At 42.5% G+C, this 24,253-nt stretch overlaps 1 protein-coding gene across 1 annotated transcript in view; it reads left to right on the top strand.

The window, feature by feature from the left end:
* Window positions 1-24,253, top strand: part of COL4A2 (collagen type IV alpha 2 chain) — a 225,032-nt gene that overhangs the window by 130,647 nt on the left and 70,132 nt on the right. Inside the window, 11 exon segments of the mRNA XM_042445762.1 lie at window positions 1,147-1,200; window positions 1,409-1,475; window positions 2,643-2,744; window positions 3,705-3,860; window positions 5,367-5,459; window positions 14,606-14,687; window positions 14,689-14,767; window positions 18,727-18,799; window positions 18,899-19,005; window positions 21,284-21,485; window positions 22,717-22,782. Of these exon segments, the coding sequence (XP_042301696.1) occupies window positions 1,147-1,200; window positions 1,409-1,475; window positions 2,643-2,744; window positions 3,705-3,860; window positions 5,367-5,459; window positions 14,606-14,687; window positions 14,689-14,767; window positions 18,727-18,799; window positions 18,899-19,005; window positions 21,284-21,485; window positions 22,717-22,782 (1,081 nt within the window).

Below are 24,253 nucleotides of genomic sequence, written 5' to 3' on the forward strand. Positions count from 1 at the left end.
TAATAATAATAATAATAATAATAATAATAATAATAATAATAATAATAATAATAGGTTTTATTTATATACCGCCCAATCACTGGGAATCCGAGTGGTTTACAATAGAGGGGATAACAGACAGTTCCCTGCCCACAGGCTTACAATCTAAAAGACACGACACAAAAGGAGAAGGGAATGGTGAGGGGGGGAGGGAATCAGGTCCAGCATTCTTCTCTCCCTCTGAGGCCTGGACCAAGGCAGATGGACCGGAGGGAGGGCTCTTCTTCTTCAGGCTAGCCCCTGATGGAACTGGGCCAGCCTACTCTCTCCCTCAGAGGCCGAAAGATGACAGTTAGGGAGGGAGGAGCCTCTTTCTTCAGGCCGGCCCCTGATGGAACTGGGCCAGCCTTCTCTCTCCCTCAGAGGCCGAAAGATGACAGGACAAGATAGGACAAGAGGGTTGCTGGAAGGGAGAGGAAATCATGCGAAATTGTGTGGGCCATAAGATTATTAAAAAGAGGACAGCCTTTGCCCAGTCTTACAAAGATATGACACAGAAAAATAAATAGGTGAGGAAAGAAAAGGAAACAAACTTGGATACTTGTTCTTTAAGCTGCATGTTACTTACACCAACCAACTGAAAAGGAAACAGCTGAGCTTCTACCAGCTCTCTCTTTTTCTGCAAAAGCAAAGACAGCAAGAGGAGAAAGGAGGTAAACTGGAAGACAAACACAGGAGGCAGAAAAGTTGGCTGTGACTGGGCAAGTGGCTGCCTACCAGCCATTGCGACTGTCTCTTTCAAGGAAACAAGAGACACAGATGCAGACTAGGAGGCAGACAGGTGGCTGGGGGATCATAAACATTAGGTGAGGCTGCCTTGAAATAGGTGTCATCTGGGAGGTAGACAGGGGTGCAAGAAGAAAGAGCTACATAGAGATGTATGTAGGTCAGTGTGTGTGTAACTGAATGTGTCTATATGGAAGATGTCTACATATGCCCCTCTTTTTGTCAAGCTCTTTGCTCTGTCCTCATATATTTTTTTTATTCTGACCTCACCCACCACTGAAATGTGGAATCCACAAGTGCTGACCAAGGTAATGCAGATATCTACTGGAAAAAACATTCCCTGCCAATGTTTTAAAGTAATTGTTCTCATATGTATTACAGGGTTTCCCAGGACAGGATGGCATCTCCGGTACTGCTGGTCAAAAAGGAATGAAGGTAGTTCATTAATTGAATTATTTTCTTACATAGTAAATGAACCTGACTGGTGTCCAGAACAGAAGCATTTTCATAGACTGTTCCTGTTAAAGTTCAGTGTTTCTTTGGTCATCCTCCCAAGCATCCTATCCTTTTGAAAGTATAGAACTTTTAAAATATATTGTAGTTATCTTTCAATCACAAGCTTAAAATATTTGAATTTACACAGGGAGAACCAGGAGACCGGGGTATTCAAGGACCACCAAGTTATGCGCTTCGTCCCAGACTCATAAAAGGTAGAGCTTCTATTTCTTTTAGAACGTACTTTAATAAAGATTTGTGGAGTTCTTGTGGAGTTTGCTCTGAGCATTTTTTATTTTTTGACAGAAGGGTAGGGTATAAATGCATAAACCAGGGTTGGCAAAGTGCAGCCTTCCCCAGTATTATTGGACTTAAGCTTTTAGCATTTGTACACTGGCTAGAGCTGATGAAAATTGCAGTCCACCAATGTCCAGGGACCCATTCTTTGCCCACATTTTAATATAAATAAAATTATCATTTTATCAGATAGAGGGCCACAGACAAGTAAAGCTTGTTTAATAAATGGCAGTTCCTGAAAGAACACGAACTTTACTTAAAGAGCAAATTTTATTGCAGCATTGAGGTATGTATGCTGCTTTGGTTTATGAAGAAAATAAGAAACTTAGAATGAGAGCTCACAAAACTTCTTTTTTGGACTGCAATTCACAGAAAATCCCAGCCAGCACAGTGTAGCAGTTTGAAGTGACTGCTTACACTTTTCAACAAAATAATTTCTGTGGTATCATTGGACTGGACAAGTCAGGACAACCCTAGGCCTTGAAATTTCAGGGCTAGAATCTGAGACTTGGGAATGACCATGTGTTTGGTCCCAGGAGGCTAGCCCTGGTGATAGTACAAGAGGATACACAATAGGATGATTAAACATGTTGCAGATTATGCCATTCTGACAAATGAAGACAATGCACACACACACACCACAGTCATGACATGGTTAATGGGGTGCAAGATCCTTAGATGGGAATGACCATTTTCTACTGGAGTTTGTTATATAGCGGAAAGGGAAAGCCAAGTCAGACATGCATTCCAGACTTAAAGCTGATCTCAGTAACCCTAGGGAAATACAGTACTGGGTGTGATCCCATGACCAGGAGTAATAAAAGACAAGGGGGTTTGTGATGGATGGGAGTTTCTTAAAAGCAAGATATTGAAGACACAGTTTCAAACAGTTCCAATGAGGTGTCTAAAGAAACCAGAGTGGATGTCTAAAGAACTTTCAACTGAGCTAAGAAATAAAAGAGCATGTACAAGAAATGAGAAAGAGGGAAATCACTAAACTGGAATTGAAATCACTAAATTGGTGTCAAATCCCACTTGTATCTGTATGACTGAGATTTAATCTGTTCTTTTGGGGATGTTTTCAGGTGGAAGAGGTGACTGGGGAGCTAGAGGTGTTCCTGGACCTCAGGGAGACAGGGGTGAGCAAGGGAGTCCTGGCAGACCCGGCCTGCAAGGATCATCTGATGGTAATTTCCTAGCACTTTGTTATTTAGACTTTGATGTAGGCAGAACAAATTCACTTCTTTAGTGCAAATTTCTTTTTTTGTTTTATTAAACTTTCCTTACATTGTAATGTTTGTCATTTTATTTTGAAATCCCAACGAAACATTCACTTCACTTTGTTGGGTTAGATAAACCCTCTGCCATCTTGTATGCTGTGTAAGCATGTTTCCTCAATGAATGCACTCTTCATTATGTTATGTGGATGTGTGTACATTATGTGGATGTGATATTAAAAATTGGTTAAAGCAGGGGTTCCCAAACTTTGGTCTTCCAAGTGTTTTGGACTTCAGTTCTCAGAATCTCTGAACATCAGCCAAGCTGTGTGGGAATTTTGGGAGCTGAAGTTCAAAACATCTACAGAACTAAAATTTGGTCTCCACTTGGTTTGAGGAATTGTTAAAGAGATGTCTGTGCCTACCAGTTACAGACTTGGAGTTTTGGATTTTACCACCAGTATGACTGTACTGTTATACATCTTCACCAGCAATTCTGTCAGCACTTTATGTACAAATGGAGAAGAGATAATGTAGAAGAAATAAAACAAATAACCAAGAGTACCTATCTCCAGTCCCTTTAACAGTTCAGCTTTTAACAAACTACTTTACTCCAGCCCTAACTTTTTATTAAGAACCTTAATATTTATATGGCGAATGGCTATCTATCAATGATGCTTCACCTGAAAGTGATCTTTCCCTGTGCTGACAAGAGGTTGGATTCATCATCATCATCATCATCATCATCATCTATTTATGGTCATAGACCAAACTAAAGGGGTTGGATTACATGGCCCTTGAGGTCCTTTCCAGCTCTATGACTCTGTGGTACTATTCTGATAATCCATGCATCCTGGGGTGTGTAATCAGTATGTTTTTATCTAGAGCATTCTAAAAATCTTGTTACCTAACCAAATCTTCCCATTTCAGATGCCTCCGCGAGAAGAGGTTTGCCTGGAGAAATGGGGCCCAAAGGTTTTATTGGTGATCCAGGTTTCCCAGCTGCTTATCCTGGCCCTCCAGGTTTAGATGGTGCTTCCGGATCCCCTGGATTCCCTGGGGCACCTGGCCCTCCAGGAAGTTCAGGTAAGGAACCAGAAGATTTGTAACTAAATAATATGTTTAGGAAATTATGTGGTTATGCTCCCCAATAAAATTCCATTAGACTTTCTTAATTAATAAATCATTATTAATTATTACAATTTGTTGTTAGCCGCTTTGAGTTCCTATGTTGGCAGAAAGGTGGGGTATAAGAAAATAGAAGAAGAAGAAGCAACAGCAGTACCAGCAGCCATCTTGAAACTGAAAGACAAATGAGAATTTGAAATTTTCCACTTGGCAGGGCATCCTGAAGCAGAAGACTCTGATTAAAAATGTTCATTAGCAATAGTCATTTATTTTAAATTTTGCTTCCTTGTGACAATTTACTCATGTCATGTTTATATTGACTATTTGCCCAGGTGCTGTTCAGTAGCTGTTGAGCAAGAATAGTGCAAGTTCTTAGAATTCCATGGCCCACTTCATATATTATGTGATAGGAAATATGTTTGCCACTGTGTAAAATATGGCAGAAATCCAGGGCCAGATTTGGTAATTTGTTAACACATGCTACAGGTTTATGAGTATGTATGCACACATGGGTATGCATTAAAAACTTTGTGTGGAAGTTGACCACATATCAATTCTTTACTGCATGTATCCTGACTCCTACTTTTCTTAAGCCTTTTATGGTTTATTTGAGAACTTGGAAAGAATATTTCAAAACAATGGACAAAATTCACTAAGGCAGCCAATAATGGGCAGCAGCCACTATGAGCAACAGGGATCTGTCCCCCTGTCAATCAGGAACTAGGTGGCTAGCTTTTTCACACACACACACACGTATTGCATGAGCACTGAGCCTGCTTCTGGCTGTCCTACTGGAGATAGCTCATAGGAATGGGTGGAAACTTCAGTCAGCTGTTTCCTGAGTGACAGGGGAACAAACTCCTGTTGCTCACAGAGGCTACTGCTTCGTAAGTGAAGTACAGAATGGGCCAGGCTGGGAGACACTATATAGCTATGTAAATAAGAGAGTTACACATTTGTAAATGCACAAATGAATTCTGGCCACTGTCTCACTATAACTGATAAAATTAGTTTTGCTGGTTTTCATAGTGCTTCAAGTTGTTCATGTGAAAATCAAAACTTATGATGATCCTAAGTTCTGCTTGATGGAAACTTGCCTCAAAAATTACCTTTTCTTGTCTTGATTTCTGATCTTGAAAGTACTTAAGGTCTATATCTGTTAAATATAACTCATTCAGACTACAAGAATTCTTTATTAGAGATAACCAGAAAGCAACTAATTCAGTGGGTCTACTCTAGCTGGGACTACCAACTTGATTTAATAAGTCAACGCTGTATTTAGAATTTGGCTCTAACCCCCAGTGCTTTCTTGACCAAAGGAAACTTGGCCCAGTAAAGTTGTCCTAGGAACTTTTCATTGTTCATGGTAGTAGAGCTTAAATAACAGTATAATTAAATTAATCCAAAGTTGCAGGTACACATTGTTCAGTATTCTTTTAATATTCTTATTTTCCAACTCTACAGAGTATTATTTTGGGCAGAAAGGACTCCCCGGACTTCAAGGTCCTGCAGGCAGACAAGGTTACCCAGGGCCACGAGGAGAAAAGGGAGTGAAAGGTAAGAGTTTTAAACACTGTCTCCTATTGGTTGCAATGCAGGGAAGAGATTTAATATGGATCATATTCTGAGATCTCTCACTCTTTCTCCATAATTGAAGCCCTCTCTCAAGTCCAAACTAAGTGAACCTCTGGAAGTGTACAGAACAGAGGAGGGCCTCTGAAGGTTATCTCAACAGATGTACAGGCTAATATAAAATGAGACTACCCTTCAAATATTATCATCCAGATATTGCTGGATCCCAACTCCCATGAACCCATTGGACACTGACTCCCATTGGACACTGATGGAACTGCTGTAGTCACCTGCAACACTTGTGGGATGTTTGCCTTCTTGCCTACAGATGTGGAGAGCTTCACATGCACCAAGTGCAAGTTGGTAGCACTCTTGGAGGAAAAAGTACAGCAGCTGGAGTCCAGAGTAGCTACATTTCAGCATATTAGGGAGCAAGAGGATTTCCTGGACAGAACAGAATGAACGGTCTTGGATGGGGACCACACAGAGGAGGTTGCTAGGGAGGAGGAGGTCAATTCACATACACAGGTGGCAGACAGCTGGAGGAATGTCACACAGAGAACTAGGCCAACAAGGGATTGTTCTGCAAGCTTGCAGCTAGAGAATCAGTTTGAAGCTCTTTTCCTTATCAAGGAGGACGAGGAAGAGCAGCATGGACAGACTTCAAGGACAGAGCAGGGGAGCCAGAGATTTCTACCAGAGGGAACAGCCGCTGCTAAGTCTTGGAGCAGGTGTATGGTCGTAGTGGGGGACTCCTTGCTGAGGGGTACAGAAGCAGTGATTTGTAGGCCGGACAAGATGTCTCAAGAGGTGTGTTGTCTCCCTGGGGCGAAGATCCATTTCTTTCTGTGACAGACAGGCTGACAAGACTGGTCAAGCCTACTGATCAATACCCCTTCCTTTTGGTCCATGTGGGAACCAATGATACTGCAAGACACAGCCTTCAGAACATCAGAAGGGATTATGAGGCTCTTGGTAGGAAACTGAAAGAAATGGATGCACAAGTTGTCATCTTGTCTGTTCTGCCAGTTGAAGGGCATGGTCCAGGAAGAGAGAGGAAAATAGCGGATGTGAACAACTGGTTTCGCAGATGGTGCCACCAAGAACGATTTGGATTCTTTGATCATGGGCTGCAGTTCCACAAGGAGGGACTTCTGGCAACGGATGGGTTGAATCTCATGCCAGTTGGAAGAAATGTTTTTGCCAACAGTCTCAAGAATTTGATCATGAGGGCTTTAAACTGAGTTCCGTGGGGAAGGGAGACAATATTAAGGAAGGCGAAAGGGCTGGAGAAAATAGTCAAACTGACATAGAGGAAACAAGAAAAAAAGTGCAAGGACCCAACAGTGGGAGGCAAAAAAACATGCACAGGCAGCAAGGGGAGACACATGATCTGTGGGATCAGTGTGGCCCAATTTTTGTGGGGCGGCCTTTTTCCCGCCACACACGCGAAAACGGGGACTTTCAGAGCTTTCGTGTTGTGATTTTCGTGCCTTCTCTAATTCAGTGCTTCGCCCCGCGACTTGGCCCTTTCAGCTCCAGCCTGCTGCCGGCAGAGCAACCAACCCTTGAGTGTAACAGTTTTCAGCCAAGAGGGCTGGAAAAAACTCTCTCTCTCTCTAATGACCCCTCTGAGAGCCAGGACGGAGCAAGCCCAACCAACCCCAACTGTTTGGAGTTCAGCCAATCAGAGAGAGGACAGTGATTGCCCCCCCACCCTTTCAGGTATTCTCAGGCTCCAGGGGCAAAAGTGCTGGGAGAAGCAGGGAGTGAGGGATCTTGCTGGCTTCCCAATTGCCTTGGATTTCCAAGTAAGACATAAGTTTAAGGCACACAAAGGCAATACTTGATCATGGTATCATGGCTTGATGGGTGGACTTCTGTGTGTGCCTGAGAGTGACATTTGAATTTCTGAATTCCTGAGCTTGGGCAGAGTGCCCCAAGCCTACCCTCAGGTCGTTGTTGTATTGTGAGGACCATTTGGGTTGTTGACGGGAGGAGAATTTAGTGGAGGGGAAAAGTAGAAGAATAGAGGAGATGTGAGGAGAAAAAGAGGTGGAAAGGTGCTTGAGCATGGGCAGAGCACCTGGGTAGAAAAATAGATGTTTATACTCCATCTTCCCTCCCTTCCATAGGCTGCCCCCTACTAGCTGTGTGATGTGAATGTGATGTCCCTGAGTGTGTGTGTGTGTGTTTAGTGATTAATATGCCTCTGAGCATGGGAAGAGCACCTGGTAAGTTGGCATCCCGCCCTGTCTTCAAGAATTTTGTTTTTGTGGCTCCTTTGTTCCCTTTTCCATTGCCATCCATACTGCAGAAATAATCCAGTTTGGCACTGCTTCTAACTGCAAGGCTCCCTGCAATTATGGGATTCGGGCACAACAAACACACCCCACACCAGAATTTCATGCATGAGCCCTGGCTGCCAGTAAAACAGTGTCTCAACATGTCACAAGAAACTACAATTCCCAGGATTCCCTGGTTGAACAAGGGAATTGCCTCCACACTTCCAGATCACAGCCCCAGAGAATGTCTACAGGATATCAGTGTTGCCGTTTAAGTCCACTTCTTCAGCTGTATTTGGATTTAATAATGATAATAATAATGGTGATGATAGAGAGAGATAGATTTTGTAGCACCTTTGAGACTCACTGAAAGAAAATTTGGCACATGAGCTTTCCTAGACTTAAGCGTATTTCCTCAGATGCATGGGAAGTGTAGTTCATTGTGGCACCAGAGCTCTTTCTCACAAAACTACAATTCCCAGGGTTCTCTAGCACTGAGCCAGGGCAGTTAAAGCAGTCTCAAACGGGATTATTTCTGCAGTATGGATTGGACGTTGAGCATTTTTAATAACGAAGGTCCAAAACATTGCAGAAATAACCAGTTTGTGACCGCTTTAACTCCTCCTGGCCAGTGCTAGGGAATCCTGGGAATTGTAGTTTGTTGTGGCACCAGAATCTTTTTTTGATAAAGAAGGCTCAATGTCTCACAAAACTACACTTCCCAGAGTTCCCTAGCACTGAGCCAGGGCAGTTTAAAGCAGTCTCAAACTGGATTATTTCTGCAGTGTGTCTTGGACCCAATCAGGCTACATTTCACTCCAGACTCCAGAGACAATCCAGTTTCATACCGTTTTTACTGCCATGGCCCAGTGCTATGAAATCCTGGGATTGTAGTTTGTTGTCACACCAGAGTTTCTGAGAGAGAAGGTTAAATGTCTCGAAAACTAGGATTCCCAGGATTCCCTAGCACTGAGCCATGGCAATTAAAAGGGTGTCAAACGGATTATTTCTGCAGTGTGGTTGCATCCGAACACATTTCTATTTGGCACAAAGCTTCCTGAACCCCTTCATGTCAAAATAAAGATCTTAAAAGGAGTGAAACATTCTTTGTTTGGTTCAATGGTGATTTTGAGGGTTTAAATAAGTTACAATTATTTTTATTCAATTATGTTTACGTTTTTGTGCAAAAATCCGCCATTTTAACATTATGGGAATTTTCTGGGAATTGTGACGAATATTCCGTGTGATGTGGGGGGATTCACAGCGGGTTTTGGACAAACATTCCGGGAATTACTTTCGGGCTTGTTGGCAACACTGTCTGTGATGTCTCTATACTAATGCACAGAGCATGGGAAATAAGCAAGATGAACTCGAACTCCTAGTACAACAAACCACCATCTTGAAGGAGAGAGAGGGGCAGGCGAGCTCCAACTGCCTTGCCTGGAAGAAGACTAGCCCTCCCTTCAGCCCACATCTTGAAGGGGGAGAGAGAGGGAGGCGAGCTCCAGTTGCCTTGCCTGGAAGAAGACTAGCCCTCCCTTCAGCCACCATCTTGAAGGGGGAGGAAGGGGCAGGCGAGCTCCAACTGCCTTGCCTGGAAGAAGATTAGCCCTCCCTTCAGCCACCATCTTGAAGGGAGAGAGAGGCACGGAGCTCCAACTCCTTGCCTGGAAGAAGACTAGCCCTCCCTTCAGCCACCATCTTGAAGGGAGAGAGAGGCAGCGAGCTCCAATTGCCTTGCCTGGAAGAGACTAGCCCTCCCGTCAGCCACCATCTTGAGGGGGAGAGAGAGGGGCAGGCGCTCCAACTGCCTTGCCTGGAAGAAGACTAGCCCTCCCTTCAGCCACCATCTTGAAGGGAGAGAGAAGGGGCAGCGAGCTCCAATTGCCTTGCCTGGAAGAATAGCCCTCCCGTCAGCCACCATCTTGAAGGGGAGAGAGGGCAGGCAGCTCCAACTGCCTTGCCTGGAGAAGATTACCCCTCCCTTCAGCCACCATCTTGAAGGGAAGAGAGGGGCAGGCAGCTCCAGTTGCCTTGCCTGGAAGAAGACTAGCCCTCCCTCAGCCACCATCTTGAAGAGGGAGAGAGGGGCAGGCGAGCTCCAACTGCCTTGCCTGGAAGAGATTAGCCCTCCCTTCACGCCACCATCTTGAAGGGGGAGAGAGAGGGGCAGGCGAGCTCCAGTTGCCTTGCCTGGAAGAAGACTAGCCCTCCCTTCACCACCATCTTGAAGGGGGAGAGAGAGGGGCAGGCGAGCTCCAACTGCCTTGCCGGAAGAAGATTAGCCCTCCCTTCAGCCACCATCTTGAAGGAGGGAGAAGAGGGGCAGGCAGCTCCAACTGCCTTGCCTGGAAGAAGATTAGCCCTCCCTTCAGCCACCATCTTGAAGGAGAGAGAGGGGCAGGCGAGCTCCAACTGCCTGCCTGGAAGAAGATTAGCCCTCCCTTCAGCCACACATTTGAAGGGAGAAGAGGGGCAGGCGAGCTCCAATTGCCTTGCCTGGAAGAAGATTAGCCCTCCCTTCAGCCACCATCTTGAAGGGGAGAGAGGGCAGCCGAGCTCCAACGGCCTTGCCTGGAAGAAGACTAGCCCTCCCTTCAGCCACCACCACTTGAAGGGAGAGAGGCAGGCTAGCTCCACCAGGCCTGCCTGGAAGAAGCAGAGTCCTCCCTCCGGTCCATCTGCCTTGGTCCAAGTCTCAGAGGGAGAGAAGAATGCTGGACCTGATCCCTCCCCCCCCCCTTCCAACACCCTTCTCCTTTTGTGTCGTGTCTTTTAGATTGTAAGCCTGGAGCAGGGAACTGTCTGGTTAAAAAATAATAAATTAATGCCGCCTGAGAGCCATTAGGGCTGAAGGGCGGGATATAAATACCTAAATAAATAAATAAATAAATAAATAAAATATATAATAGGCGTCACTTAAACATGGTGGATGAGTCTCAGAACTGGAATGTAGAAATAGAGGGGTATATTATACCTTTTTAAGAGAAACAGGCCCAACAGGAAAGGAGGAGGAATAGCACTATATGTCAAGATATTTACACCAGTGAGAGATCCAGGACATCAATACTGGAAGCCAATGGAGAAGCGCTGGATAAAAATTAAAAGGGAGGGAAACAACAGTGATGTTATGATGGGAGTCTAACTACAGACCCCCAACAAACTGAGGAATTGGATGATGCCTTTCTAGAACAGATGACCACACACTCAAAAAGAAAATGTAGTAGTGATGGGTGACTTCAACTATCCTGATATTTGCTGGATTCAAATCAGCCAAATCTTCAAGTTCTAGCAAATTTCTCACTTGCCTCGAAGACAATTTCATTTTTCCAAAAGGTGGAAGAGGCAAAAAAGGGTCAGCTTTTTTAGATCTAATCCTAACCAACAAGGATGACTTGGTTAATGGGGTGCAATGGTTGGGATCCTTAGGTGGAAGTGATTAGGTGGAAGTGACCATGTTCTCCTGGAGTTTGTTAACAGTGGTACCCCGGGATACGAATTACCCAGCTTACGAATTTTTCGGGATACGAAAAAATCCCATAGGGATTTATTGTTTCGGCTTACGAAGGTTTTTTCGGGTTACGAAAAAACCTCGGCGCTATGCCGCCACCGGAGGGAAGCAGAGAGCTATTTTTTTTCCATTAGCGCCTATGGCAATTCAGGTTACGAAGGTTTTTCGGGTTACGAAATAGCCACGGAACGAATTAATTCGTAACCCGAGGTACCACTGTACAATGGAAAGAAGAAGTCAGGCATAGTCAGACATGCATTCTAAACTTTAGGAGAGTGGATTTCAGTAAACTTAGAGAAATACGGGGGGTGATCCCATGGTCAGGAATACAAAAGAGAAGGAAGTTCAGGATGGATGGGAGTTTTTCAAAAGAGAGATACTGAGGGCACAATTTAAAATAGTTCCAGTGAGAAAAAAAATGGAAGGTGTTCAAGAAACCAGGATGGATGACTAAGGAACTTTCAACTACTAATGAACTAACATTTAAACGAACATGTATAAGAAATGGAAAAATGGGGAAATCACCAAGGGGAATTCAAACAAATAGCAAGCACATGTAGGGGTAAAGTCAGAAAACCTAAAGCACAGAATGAACTCAGGCTTGCTAGAGAGGTTAAGAAAAAGCTTTTTTGGATATGTCTCCAAAGGAAGAAAAGGAAATGGTAGGCCACTTGGGGAGAAGATGGCAAAATGCTTACAGAGGACAGAGAAAAGGCAGAATTACTCAACACCTTCTTTGCCTCAGTCTTCTCAGAAAAGGAAAAGGGTGCTCAACCTGAGGATAATAAGCAGAGGACAGATTAGGGGAATAAGCAAAGATGGTACAGAATACCTGGTTAATCTAAATGAATATAAGTCTCCAGGACCAGATGAACACACCAAGAGTATTAAAAAGAACTGGCAAATGTAATATTGAAGCCATTGGCAATAATCTTTTGAGAACTACTGGAGAACAGGAGAAGTCCCAGCAGACTGGAGGAGGGCAAACATGTCCCCATCTTCAAAAAGGGAAAAAAAGAGGATACCAACAATTATCGTCCAGTTAGTTGACATCAATCCAGATCATTAAACAGAGAGTCTGTGAATATCTAAAAGGCAATTATATAATCACAAAAAGTCAACTTGGGTTTCTGAGAAACAATCATGCCATACAAATCTTATCTATATCTTGATAAAATTACCAGCTTGGTAGATGAAGGGAATGCTGTGGATATAGTATATCTTGATTTCAGTAAGGTACTTGACAAAGTTTCCCATGACATTCTTGCAAACAAGCTTGTAAAATGTGGGCTAGACAAGATAACTGTTATATGGATTTGTATTGGTTGACTGGCCGAACCCAAAGGGTGCTCAACATGGCTCCTTTTCATCCGGAGAGAAGTGACCAGTGGGTGTCCAGTAGGCTCTGTCTTGGGGCTAGTGTTTTTCAACATCTTTACAATGACTTGGATGACAGAATTGGGGGCATACTTATCAAATTTGCAGATGACACCAAATTAGGAGGAATAGCTAATACTCCAGAGGACAGAATCAAAATTCAAAATGACCTGAATAAACTAGAAATCTGGGCCAAAGACAACAAAATGAAATTCAACATTGAGAAATATAAGGTACTGCACTTAGGGCAGAAAAATGAAAGTCACAGATAGAGTATAGGATGGGGGACACCTGGCTGAATGAAACTACATGTGAAAGGGATCTAGGAGTCCAAGTAGAACACAAGTTGAACATGAGTTAACAGTGTGATGTGGCAACTAAAAGGCCAATGCAACTTTAGGCTGCATTAATAAAAGTATAGTGTCTAGATCAAGAGAAGTAATAGTGCCACTGATTCTGCTCTGGTCTGGCCCCACCTGAATATTGTGTCCAGTTCTGGGCCCCACAATTCAAAAAGGGCATTGAGAAACTGGAGCATGTCCAAAGGAGTGACTAAAATGGTGAAGGTCTGAAAACCATGCCCTATGGAGAAACGACTTAGGGAGCTGGGGATGTTTAGCCTGGAGAAGAAAGATTAAGAGGTGATATGATAGCCCTGTTTAAATATTTGAAGGGATGTCATATTGAGGAGGGAACAAGCTTGTTTTCTGCTGCTCCAGAGAACAAGACCCAGAGCAATGGATGCAAGCTTCAGGAAAAGAGATTCCAGCTCAACATTAGGAGGAAATCCGACAGTAAGGGCTGTTTGACAGTGGAATAAACTCCCTCAGAGTGTAGTGGAGTCTCCTTCCTTGGAGGTCTTTAGCAGGGGCTGGATACCATCTGTTGGGGATGCTTTGATTGAGGTTCCTGCATGGCAGGGGGTTGGACTGGATGGCCCTTGTGGTTTCTTCCAACTCCACAGTTCATGATTCTAGGAGCCCTAGCCAAAGGTGAGAAATGTTGAGAGTTGTACTCCATCCAGCACCATGAGGAGTGTTGTACTTTGTCCACCTAAATTTTTTTCAAGGCTTTAAAGGTAACCAGCAACACTTTGGTGTCATTTCACGCCCTCTGTGAATGATTGAACTGCTGTATTCTGGGCTAGTTGTAGTTTTGAACAATCTTCAGATTCATCTCAGTGGGAATTAATTTTTAGTAGTTTGCTTTTTGATATAACAATACTTTGTCATGCACTGAATATTTGTTTGTAAGATGAGCGGCTAGACTTTCTTGAGAGGAAAGATGGGGTGGTTAGACAGGAGATGAGTAATGACAAGGTTATAAAAATATATTTATATCCAGAGATGAAGTTCCCAGGCATGTATTTTGTTAGATGGGCCACATATAAATGGCCCATGAAGGCTCAGGTAGTTATGGAGGTGATGACTCATCTTTATTTCACCACTTCCCTGTAGGAGCCTGAGGGGACACAAGCTGGCTTTGACCCATTGGGTAAGAAGCACAGAGACTTCTGCTAGTTCTGGTGTCTTTAAAGCTTAATGCACCTTAGGAGATCTGGTGTGATGGCAGGAAACTTTGGCTTTTGGAATATTTAAGTTGTGTCTCCACCTGTGCAAATAGATGTAAATATTGCAAAACACTACAGACTCCAGTTATTGTCTTCTGAAGAGAAGGAAATCCAAACTTGGGCTAGTGCTGCAGTCCTAGAACTTGTCAACTCTCAGAAAAGCAGAGAAGGATAATAATGGTTGGATTTGTCAATTCTGCTCTTTTACATAGGTAAAACATAGAACATAGAAAAATATGTTCCAAAAGGGAACATTGCATTACATTACTCTCCTTCTTCTTAAATGATATATGTTTAAAAGCACAAATGTTTTTTCACCAAGATTCCCCCCCCCCCCCATAACTTATTGGAATGAATTTGAATCTCTTCTTGCCTATGTTTCTTGCAGGTGAGGAAGGAGACTGTAGATGTCCTGAAGGTATAGAGGGAAAGAGAGGCCCTGCTGGACCACCAGGTCCACCAGGATTTCCAGTCCAATGGGACAGCAGGGGGAAAAAGAGAACTGGGAGATCAAGGCCCACATGGGGTTCCTGGCTATGCTGGTGCAAAGGTATGACATTTATATAGTAAACTCATATTCCTGTATTATAAGAAAGTTAATGTTTGTTAAAAAAATTACAAAAATGTTGTCCTTTATTGTATTTATTGTGAATGTCCTTTTGGCTTTTCCAGAAAGAACATCTTCAGCAAGGTTTACATAGCACAATTTAGCTTAAAAACATGGTTTCTATAAAGTGTTTACTGTATTACAAGGACAGATTTTCATATGTAAATCTTTCACGTTAAAAACAAAAGAAATAACCTATATCGATGTTCACACAGTTTATAACTGTTTTGGCAAGGAAGTGGGGATGGAGGAGCACCAACTCTAACAGAAAATAGTTTTTTGTGGGTTTTTGTCGGGCTATATGGCCATGTTCTAGAAGAGTTTCTCTGGACGTTTCGCCAGCATCTGTGGCTGGCATCTTCAAAGAATGCTTGCCTGGAAAGGAGTTGGGTCTATATATTGTGTGACCTGGGAAGGCAGGAGTGATTTGCAGTGCTTGTTCTGTGCTGATGGCAGGCCCAGGTGGGAGGTTCGCAAAAAGAGATTAGTGTCTGCTTAATCCTCTTTTGCACCATCTCCCACCCTGAGGCCTGCCATTAGCAACAGAACAATACACATGCAAATCACTCCTGCCTTTCCAGGTTACACAGTATATACAGTTGTCCCTCCATATTCGCTAGGGTTAGGGGAAACAGACCCCCGTGAATATGGGAAAACCGCAAATAATGAAAACATTGTTTCTACCTAAGGAGACCCCTCTCTAGGAATCTCTAGGTCCTCCAGTGCAACTCTGTGTGTCAATGTCCAACATACACTGACCATAGAATGGCACTGGAGTAGCTACAAATGGTCTTTCAGTGCAACTTTTACTTAAAGTTGATCACAGAGTTGCACTGGAGGACCTAGAGATTTCTAGAGAGAACATATTAATGAAATTTTGTGAATAATCAAATCCACAAATATCAAAGCCGTAAATATGGAGGGATGACTGTATATACCCAACTCCTTTCCAGGTAAGCATTCTCTGAAGATGCCAGCCACAGATGCTGGCGAAACATCAGGAAGAAACTCTTCTAGAACATGGCCACATAGCCTGAAAAAAAAAAAACCACAAAAAACTATGGATGCCGGCCATGAAAGCCTTTGACTCTTAACAGAAAAAGCAAACAAATCCAGCTGTAAAAGTCCAAAGGAATAACAATAACAACAAAGTCAACTACCCAGGTATATTGTTTCCAGACCATTTTAAGTTGTGTCTCTTTATCATGGGAAGTTCTTCAGTGGCTTCTAAAACTTCCTAAATGCCTTCTCAAGATTATCTCAGTTCTGATGCTCCCAAAAAGTGAAGTGAGTCAGAAGTGAGGTAGTCCTGAGTAGCTCTTTAGGAAACATTTTAGAAGCAAGAACAATCCTGACTAAATAGGAGTGCCAGTTTTCAGTCCACAGCAGTGTTGCTGGGAGCCATGTTTCAGTGCTATTGCCATTCTTCTTTGGGTGACCAAACATCCTTTTCCATGACATGTTATATTTCAACCTGCTGTTCAGGAGGAATTCCAAAATGTCCTTCATTTTGAGCATGACTAAGAAGCACAATGCAAATGTTGAAAGGGTTTTCCCCTCAATTTCAACTCAATGGACAAATCAAAGGGATAATTTTAAAAGTAAATTAAATCATGGGATTGTTGTTGGCAAAGTACAATTTAAAGCATTTGTCTTGCTCAGAGTTCTGTAAGTATATTGCAAGCCAACAAGGCATTTAACAAAGATAAGTTCATCAGAAAAATACGGTTGAGTACATACAGTATATGTAATACAGCCAGTGGCATCACTAGGGGGTTATGGTGATACAGCTCACACCAGGTGACACCCCTGAAGAGGGGTGACTCCTAGTTGGGCCCCCTCCAAACAAGGGTGAGTGGGTGAGGACTGCTACAGCAGGTGCTTCCTCTGTGCCCCTCCTGACCTTGCTGCTGCAGCGCTGCTGTCCTCATGAGAAGATTGACGCCATGGCAGCAAAGGAGAGGGCTAAGAGCAGAGGAGAGTGGCCAAGAGCAGCAGCAGCAGCAGTGGAGAAAATGCAAGCATGCAGCTGCCCCCCGAAAACCCACTTGCTGCTTGGAAGCCCCCTCCCAACACCGGATGACACCAGGGACAGGGACAGCACTGAATATAGCTGTAAATAATTAACATGAAATGAATTTATATTTATATTGGTGCTTTTTAAGATTTGTTTTGTAATGGCCTACATTTTTCTTCAGTGTACTACATTTTGAGGTGCTTTGTGGTTATGACATATGGTCACTCTGCATCCTGCTTCTCAGAAACCCACAGTTTTTGTAAGCCCTAGGAAGAAGCTGAAAGGCTAGCCATTCAGCAGCAGCCTGGTTAACTGGTTAATTGGTGGAGCTTGGGAGAAAGCAGAAGCTTTACTTTAATCTGTTCTCTGCCCATAAAATCAGTCCTCCAATGTATCCACAGACATTTGGTTTTGATCATTATCCCCACTCACCTTCTCTTTGTCATGAGTTTTGTATTGATGGCTGTTTGGTTATGTTGTATCACACTACTGCCAAAAGGTAGGCTGGTTTAATTGATTTTGATCAGGTGGCAGAGAAGTCAGTTGATGCTTGAATCTGAACTCATGCTAGGCAAAGGCTCTTCAACTGTATGCAATAAAGCTATAAAGGCCTTTTCCATTCCAACAAATAGTATCATGCTTGCATGAAGTAGACCCCCCACACTTAAACTCAGTGCTGGGCCCCAAGTGAAGAAATTCCCATGATAAAAAGACAACTCTCTGAACTCCTCTGAAGCAATGTACTGGTGCTGCTGTCATTTCATGCTTGGGCAAAGAACAGTCCTTCACTGGAAGGAACTGTTCGCTACCATCTAGGCTAGGAGCAGATGAAATAATTGAATCTGACTAAAAAGGTCAGGGCTGTTCCTGCCACACACATGGTTCTTTCTGTGGACACTGGGCTTGATGGTTTTAGCATTAAATGATCATGATTTATGAAACTTAGGCCTGTTACAGACAGGCCAAAATAAAGCTGCTTCGAGTCACTTTGGAGGTATGGTATTTCAATGATGCATGAATCCTAAGAGTCCAAAAGCCACACCAAAGCTGCACTCCAGTCCTTAGGACCAGAGCGTGGCTTTGGTGCGGCGTTTGGACTCTTAGGATGCATGCATCATTGAAATACCATACCTCCAAAGTGACTCGAAGCAGCTTTATTTTGGCCTGTCTGTAACAGGGTTCCTGCAGTTATTCCAAACACTCTTTAGTTTGTTTGTTTTTAAAAAATCCACTGAGGACAGTTCTCCACTCTTTGGCAGATCATTGCTTCCAGGAGATGTTGGATTCAAGGCAAATGGAGGTATAGTGTTTGCCTCTGATGGGCAGAGGTGTATGAATCCTGCATTTCTGCACATGCCTAGGGGAAAATTTGATATAAGGTCAATAATAATAATAATAATAACAACAACAACAACAACAACACATCATCGTCATTATCATCAATTTATTTGTAGTTGTGTGCCTTCAAGTTGTTTCCAACGACTTTAAAGTGAAAACAGGGTTTTCTGGGCTGAGAGAATGTTTTGCTCTGGTGCCACCACAAACTACACCTCCCAGAATTCCACAGCATTGAGCCATGACATTTAAAGTGGTGTCAAAGCAGATTATATCTGCATTATAGATGCAGCCTTTGTTTCCCTCCCCCCCTTACATACGCATGTACACCCACACACTTATACTGTGATAAGCCTCTACAAATTGGGGAAATGATTTCCTCTTCATTCTTATAGACTTATATCTTTATATCTTATAACTTTCATGTACATTTGTAAGTAGTGCATGCATTATGCACTCCTGCTGAAAGATGAAATACAAGGTTTTGTTTACATTTTTATGTTAATAAAATGATTATCATTAATTAGATTATGTTAATAACAACCAACAGGGATTTCCGGGTGCACCTGGACCTCCTGGGCGACAAGGGCAAAAAGGAGATGCCCGAAACATTACAACAAAAGGTTTAGTGAGAAATCTTGTTTTTCAAGAAAAAATTTACAAATGAGGTGGATTCAGTAATACATTTGCTACAGTTATGTCTCACTGAGACCATTTTTCAGGTACCAAAGGAGAACAAGGAACTGCAGGGATTCCTGGACCTAGAGGAGCAGATGGTTTACCAGGCAGAGATGGTAAAGATGGTATACCAGGATTTCCTGGCCTTCGAGTAAGTGTCCACTTCATCTTCTTTGCATCAGCATAGTAGATGAAAGAAACAGCATACCAATGATACTGATACTGGGCTGTGTTTCTCCTGGTCAGTGGAGTCAGGTGAAGTGCTAAATCTTGGGCTTGATGTGAGGGCCAGTAATCTGAAATTAAATCCTGGCAAAGACAGAGGCATGGTGGGGAAGCACTTCCTTCCCCCAAAAAACTGGTATTCAGGTTGTCTGGAACAGGTCTGCATCTCATCTAAGAAAAGGTCCACAGCACTGGGGTATTCCTATATCCACTTTGTCACTAGAGATTCAGGTGTGACTAGTTTACCACCCATGTCACCCATGTTCTGGACAGGAGGAGTTTGCTCACAGTAATCAATGCTCTGGAAACCTTCTGATTGACTGTGGCGGGTTACAGATGGCCCTTTAGGGACCGTTTTCCCGCCGCCGCCATTCGCTGCGGAGGGAAGCCCCAGCAGCCAGACCGCGAGGCTTCCCTCCGCAGCGAAAAAGGAGCGCCGAAATGGCGCTCCTTTTCAAAACGCGAAAGTGGTGCCGCGAGGGGTGGAGTTAACCCTCGCGGCGTCACTTCCACCGTGACACATCTGGACGCACAGCGTCCAAGATGTCAAAATGGCGGCACCCATGTGGATGGGTGCCACCATTTACGACGCGCTCCGCGCGTGTTGGGGCCAGGGTGGGTTAGGAAGGGGCAACTCTTCCTAACCCTAGGACGCCCCTTCGTAACCCTAGCACGCACGGAGTGCGTCGGAAGTGGCGGTGTGTAACCCGCCTGTGTCACATGTGGGTCTACATGTGAACATACTTTGAAGGTTTTAACAGGCATAGACTATAACTATTACAGTTATGAGTGATATGACCAGATCATGCAAATGAAAGAACTTAATTGACTCCTTGTTTACTTGTGGACCCAATGCAAGGTACTAGTACTAACATTTAGAGCCTTAAACTTTGGAGGATGCAGAAATCTGAATGGGTATATAATTCCCATACCAATCTGTCAATGTTTTAGTATCTTCTGCTGAGACCCATCTCTCCTTATCTTGAACATACATTGTTGAGCTTGGACCTGGCTGGTACCCAGGCTGATGGCAACCGGCCATTCGGCGGCAATTTAGTGTGCGATAATCCCGCCTCCATCCCGCATCCTGGCTGCAGCCCGGGAGGCTGGAGCCGATTTAAAACACCAAGTGATAAGCTCCTTAGACTCTGGAACAACAAAAACAAGCTTGCTCCATTTTCAATATGCCATTCTTCCAAATATTTAACATGGCTATCATGCTACCTCTTAACATTCTGTTCTTCACGCTAAACATACCCAGCTCCTCATAGGGAATAGTTTCTCTCCCTTGAGGATTCCTGAAGAAATTTCTGGCAAGGAAGCCAGTGGAAAGATAAGACTTCCTGTGAAAATTATTTTTAATTATTATTAATTAATAAAGAATAGTAACACAATAGTCTATTGTACAGTTAGTACAGTTTTGTTTTATTTATTTTTTTTTAAAAAAGTTAAAGAGAAGCCAATCATGATGCAGGAAGTGAGGCAAACAGTGGTATGAACACCATTGTTAGTATCAAGGAATTTATGGTGCACAAAGAAAATAGTGGAAGTTACCCTAATAAAGCACAAATATCCTGAGGGTGAAATACCACAAATATCTTGACTGTCAGCATTCTGCTATTTTCAGAAGTATGGGCAAAATGGTTTTTGAACAGGACAACTCAAAACAATTGACTAGTGTGATAAGCATCCCTTTGGGTTCTCAAGCTTCCTCACAATTGTATCAGTCACAGTTGCTTTTGCAGGAGCATCCCTTTCCCGACCAGCCATGAAACACATTGAAGGTTAGGAATGGAAAAAATAATTTGGATACTTCCTAGGTCTCAAAATGAATAGCGTGTATGCCACACAATCTTTATTTTAAGTTAAACTGTCCCAGACATGCCCTTCAAGTTTGGTAAACTATTGGTTCAATTTGGTTTAACTGTTTTTAGGCAATACAGTAGCAGAGAGAAAATTTTATTTATATATTTTTAAATTTCAATTACTTGTGTATTTATTATACATTTCCCAGACAACAGAATTTTCAATATGGTGGTTGTAGTTAACTGGGCCACATGAAGCCTGGTTCATTTTGAAAATGCTGTTTTAGAGCTGTACTGAGACTGTCAGAGAAAGGACAAAAAGGATGTGAAAGCATAATACATATTAATAAAACAAATTAATATTGCTAAGTGAGCTATGGTGTCTTATTTTCCTTTCAGGGCGATGGTGTAAGAGGTGAACCCGGGGATGCTGGTCAACCAGGCCCACCAGGCCCGAAGGGTTTTCCAGGTGAACTTGGCTCGCCTGGTATTGGTTTGCCAGGTCCAAAAGGATATCCTGGCCCTCCAGGCGATCCTGGGGTGTATGGTAGTCCTGGATTTCCAGGCCCTCCAGGTCCTCCTGGTGCTCCTGCTGAAATAGGTATGTCTCAGGTTTCCAGAAAATGTTTTCATTTGTACGTACATTTGGAAGTTCGAGGACGTGTAATGGGTGCCAGCCTATAATGACTGCCATGGTGATGTGACTAGTTGTAAAATGGCTGTATAATCAGGGTCATTCACCAAATACTGGTGTAAAGTAAGGTCTAGTAAATGCTTCCTTCCCTCTGAGGCTGATTCTTGTGCCATCACTCTGGTTATTCTTCTCTGCTCACACACTGATACCATAGTTTTTTTCCCCATACAGCACTCTTAAAAGATTGGTTCAGTGAACCAGCTCTAATGGCCCCCATCTTGCCTTCCACAGTGCTGGCTTACGTCTTCAAAACCTGCAAGCATGCATTTTGCTTACATTACTCTTCCTTTCGCATGTTCTACCATAGACTGCTTGGTAAAAAAAAAAAAGATGTTTTTTTTAAAAAATAATGGTTTGTAGAAATGCTGTAAAAACTGTGAGGCCCTATGGATAAATGCTCAGGGCACATTCTAATAGTTTTGTGAGTAAGTTTCATTCTTCTGTATCTAAGACATAATTTCAGTTAGTGACTCCACAAGTCACTAGCATCCAGCAGCAATGGCTAATTATAATTTTGTGTCTAGGAAAGGGTGGGCAATTGTGGCTCCCCAGATGTTTGTGGACTTATTCTGGCTGTATTGGCTAGAGATCCTGTAGCTGCAATTCAGCAGCATGTGATGGGCCATACTTGCCCATCCCTGAATAGCAAATACAACTCTCCCCTGTAAGTTGCTATAAAGATGGTAGCTGCATAGATGCCACACTAACCTCTTAACTTTGTGATGATTATGGGTGTACCTACACTGTAGAAATAATGCAGTTTGGCACTACTTTAAGGTGCTGTAGCAGCATCCTATGTAATCTTGGGATTTGTAGTTTTACAAGGTCTTTATCCTCTGCCAAAAAGTGCTGTTGCCTCAGAAAACTATAAATGCCAGGATTCTGTGGGATGAAGTCATGGCAGTTACAGTGGTGTCAAACTGCAATATTTCTACAATAAATGTGCATCCTCTGTGGTGTAGCTCCCATTTGTATGTCTCCTGCATTTTCATATCCACAAGTTGATCGTTTTATACTTGCAGTGTAATTTTATACTTGTGGATCCACTCCACATATAAAGTGCATGCTTTGAATTTTACAGTCACAGTGTCTAGCTATGAAGTGAAAAATTCAGATTTTGATGTTGTTTTTGTTGTAGACTGTGGACAAACAGCACAAGTTATCATAGATATCAGAGACAATAGAACTGAACCATTTCAACCAGGTAAAGTAAGTTCAATGAAACCATTTGAAAATTTGTGACGCATACAAGGTTTTTAGAATTATAGAATCATAGAGTTGGAAGAGACCACAAGGAGCATCAGGTCCAACTCCTTGGCATGCAGGAGTAAACAATCAATGCTAATGCTTGAAAATGATTGGCATAGAGGACAAGGATAGTATCTGAAAGCACATTGCAAATGGAAGAGTTTTTTCTTTTTTTAATTTGATGGATCAAAATCTATTTTAACAGAAAGTGTTACTGTACAACTCCTGGAAATCTCACAGTAGAGCATTAGGTAACTTCTTTCATCTTATGGTGGGACTTTAAAAACACACTTATTAAAGTGTTGCCTGTCTGCCCTATTTTAGATCAGATGGTAAGATCACATGTCTCAGTGTCACTTTATTTTTCTCTTCCCCTTCTGCATATGCAGATTTCTTTGGCAACAAACAGTGTCTTCCCTCCATCTGTGCACCAGGCACAGGGGACTGCTCCCTTAGTTTTAGAGAATTAATTGTTGCAGAGCCAAAAGGTACATAAACAGCAATGACTCACTGCATCCAGCTCATGAAAGCTGATGTCACAGTGGATTTGGTAGTCTTTTTTTTTTTAATTTTTATTTTTCATTTTTCCGTGAAAGTTATACATTAATCTATACTTCTTAATTGACATATATAATTTGATAAATGTAAATCATATAATTTCATGATACCACTAGTTTATAACCACATCTCTTTTTCAATATCCATTGTACTTTCCCAAAATTTTAATACAGGTAGCCATTCATCTTTCCACTCATCTACACATCTGTTGTTTAACAGTCTTGTGAGTCTGTCCATTTCCTTCAATTCTTGTAGTTTTAATATCCAATCTTCCAGAGATAAAGATTTATTGTTTTTCCAGTTTTGAGCAATGACTAATCTTGCCGCTGTAATTAAGTAAAGCAGTACTCTCCAGTGTTCCTTTTCAATACTCTTATCTAATTTTGGTAGCATGTTCAGCAAATAAAATTCTGGTGTCCGTTTAAATTCGCAGTCAAACATTTTTTGTATTTCTATGTGTATTTTGTTCCAAAACTTGTTGACCTTTCTGCAAGCCCACCACATGTGGAATAGCGAGCCCTCATTCCTGTTACATTTCCAACACTTTAATTTCTGCAATTTATAAATCTTTTTGATTTTAACAGGAGTGAGGTACCATCTATTAAACATTTTTAAATAGTTTTCTTTTAAAGCTTGAGACGCTGTAAATTTATTAGTCCTTTGCCAGGATCTTTGCCATTCCTCATAATCAATTGAGTGTCCTATATCCTGTGCCCATCTTATCATGTTTTCTTTGATTGTCTCTTTTTCTAGATCTCTATTCAACAACACCTTGTAAAACTTTGACATTTCTTTTTTATCTTGTTTCCACCAAATCATATCTATTTCGTTTACTACTGTTTCAATTCCGTTTTTTTTAACATCATTCT

This window comes from Sceloporus undulatus, chromosome 1 (genome assembly GCF_019175285.1).
Source record: "Sceloporus undulatus isolate JIND9_A2432 ecotype Alabama chromosome 1, SceUnd_v1.1, whole genome shotgun sequence".
NCBI classification, from domain to species: Eukaryota; Metazoa; Chordata; class Lepidosauria; order Squamata; family Phrynosomatidae; genus Sceloporus; species Sceloporus undulatus.